The sequence below is a fragment of the Penaeus monodon genome, chromosome 24 (genome assembly GCF_015228065.2).
Source record: "Penaeus monodon isolate SGIC_2016 chromosome 24, NSTDA_Pmon_1, whole genome shotgun sequence".
NCBI lineage: Eukaryota > Metazoa > Arthropoda > Malacostraca > Decapoda > Penaeidae > Penaeus > Penaeus monodon.
The window spans coordinates 38,530,508-38,530,811 of record NC_051409.1 but is presented as its reverse complement, the minus strand read 5'-3'; the positions used below and the strand labels follow the sequence as shown (position 1 = coordinate 38,530,811).

The following is a 304-nucleotide window of genomic DNA, read 5'->3' as shown; positions in this document are numbered from 1 at the left end:
GAAAGAACCACCAGAAAAGGAAACTCACAGGGGATGTCTCTGTATCCGAGTTCCAGAGCATGGAAATAATTGAGGAATTCCTTGGTCGGGATCTTGAAGGTCTCGAAAAGTCCTACTTCGGAAAACACTTGATAACACAGCTGCGGGGGAAAAAAATTGGAATGATTAGGGGGAAAATGGAATTATTAGGGGGAGGGGGATGGAATGATTAGGGGGAAAAAATGGAATGATTAGGGGAAAAAATGGAATGATTAGGGGAAAAAATTGAATTATTAGGGAAAAAATGGAATGATTAGGGGGGGAA

The 304-nt window shown here is 41.4% G+C and overlaps 2 protein-coding genes across 2 annotated transcripts in view; both read right to left on the bottom strand.

Moving 5' to 3' along the window:
* LOC119588787 overlaps positions 1 to 304 on the bottom strand; it is a gene marked incomplete in the record, with an annotated part of 27,513 nt that overhangs the window by 17,744 nt on the left and 9,465 nt on the right.
* The window catches only part of LOC119588786 (cGMP-inhibited 3',5'-cyclic phosphodiesterase B-like), a 13,138-nt gene that overhangs the window by 9,934 nt on the left and 2,900 nt on the right, over positions 1 to 304 (bottom strand). The window contains 1 exon segment of the mRNA XM_037937432.1: positions 29 to 140. Within this exon segment, the coding sequence (XP_037793360.1) occupies positions 29 to 140 (112 nt within the window).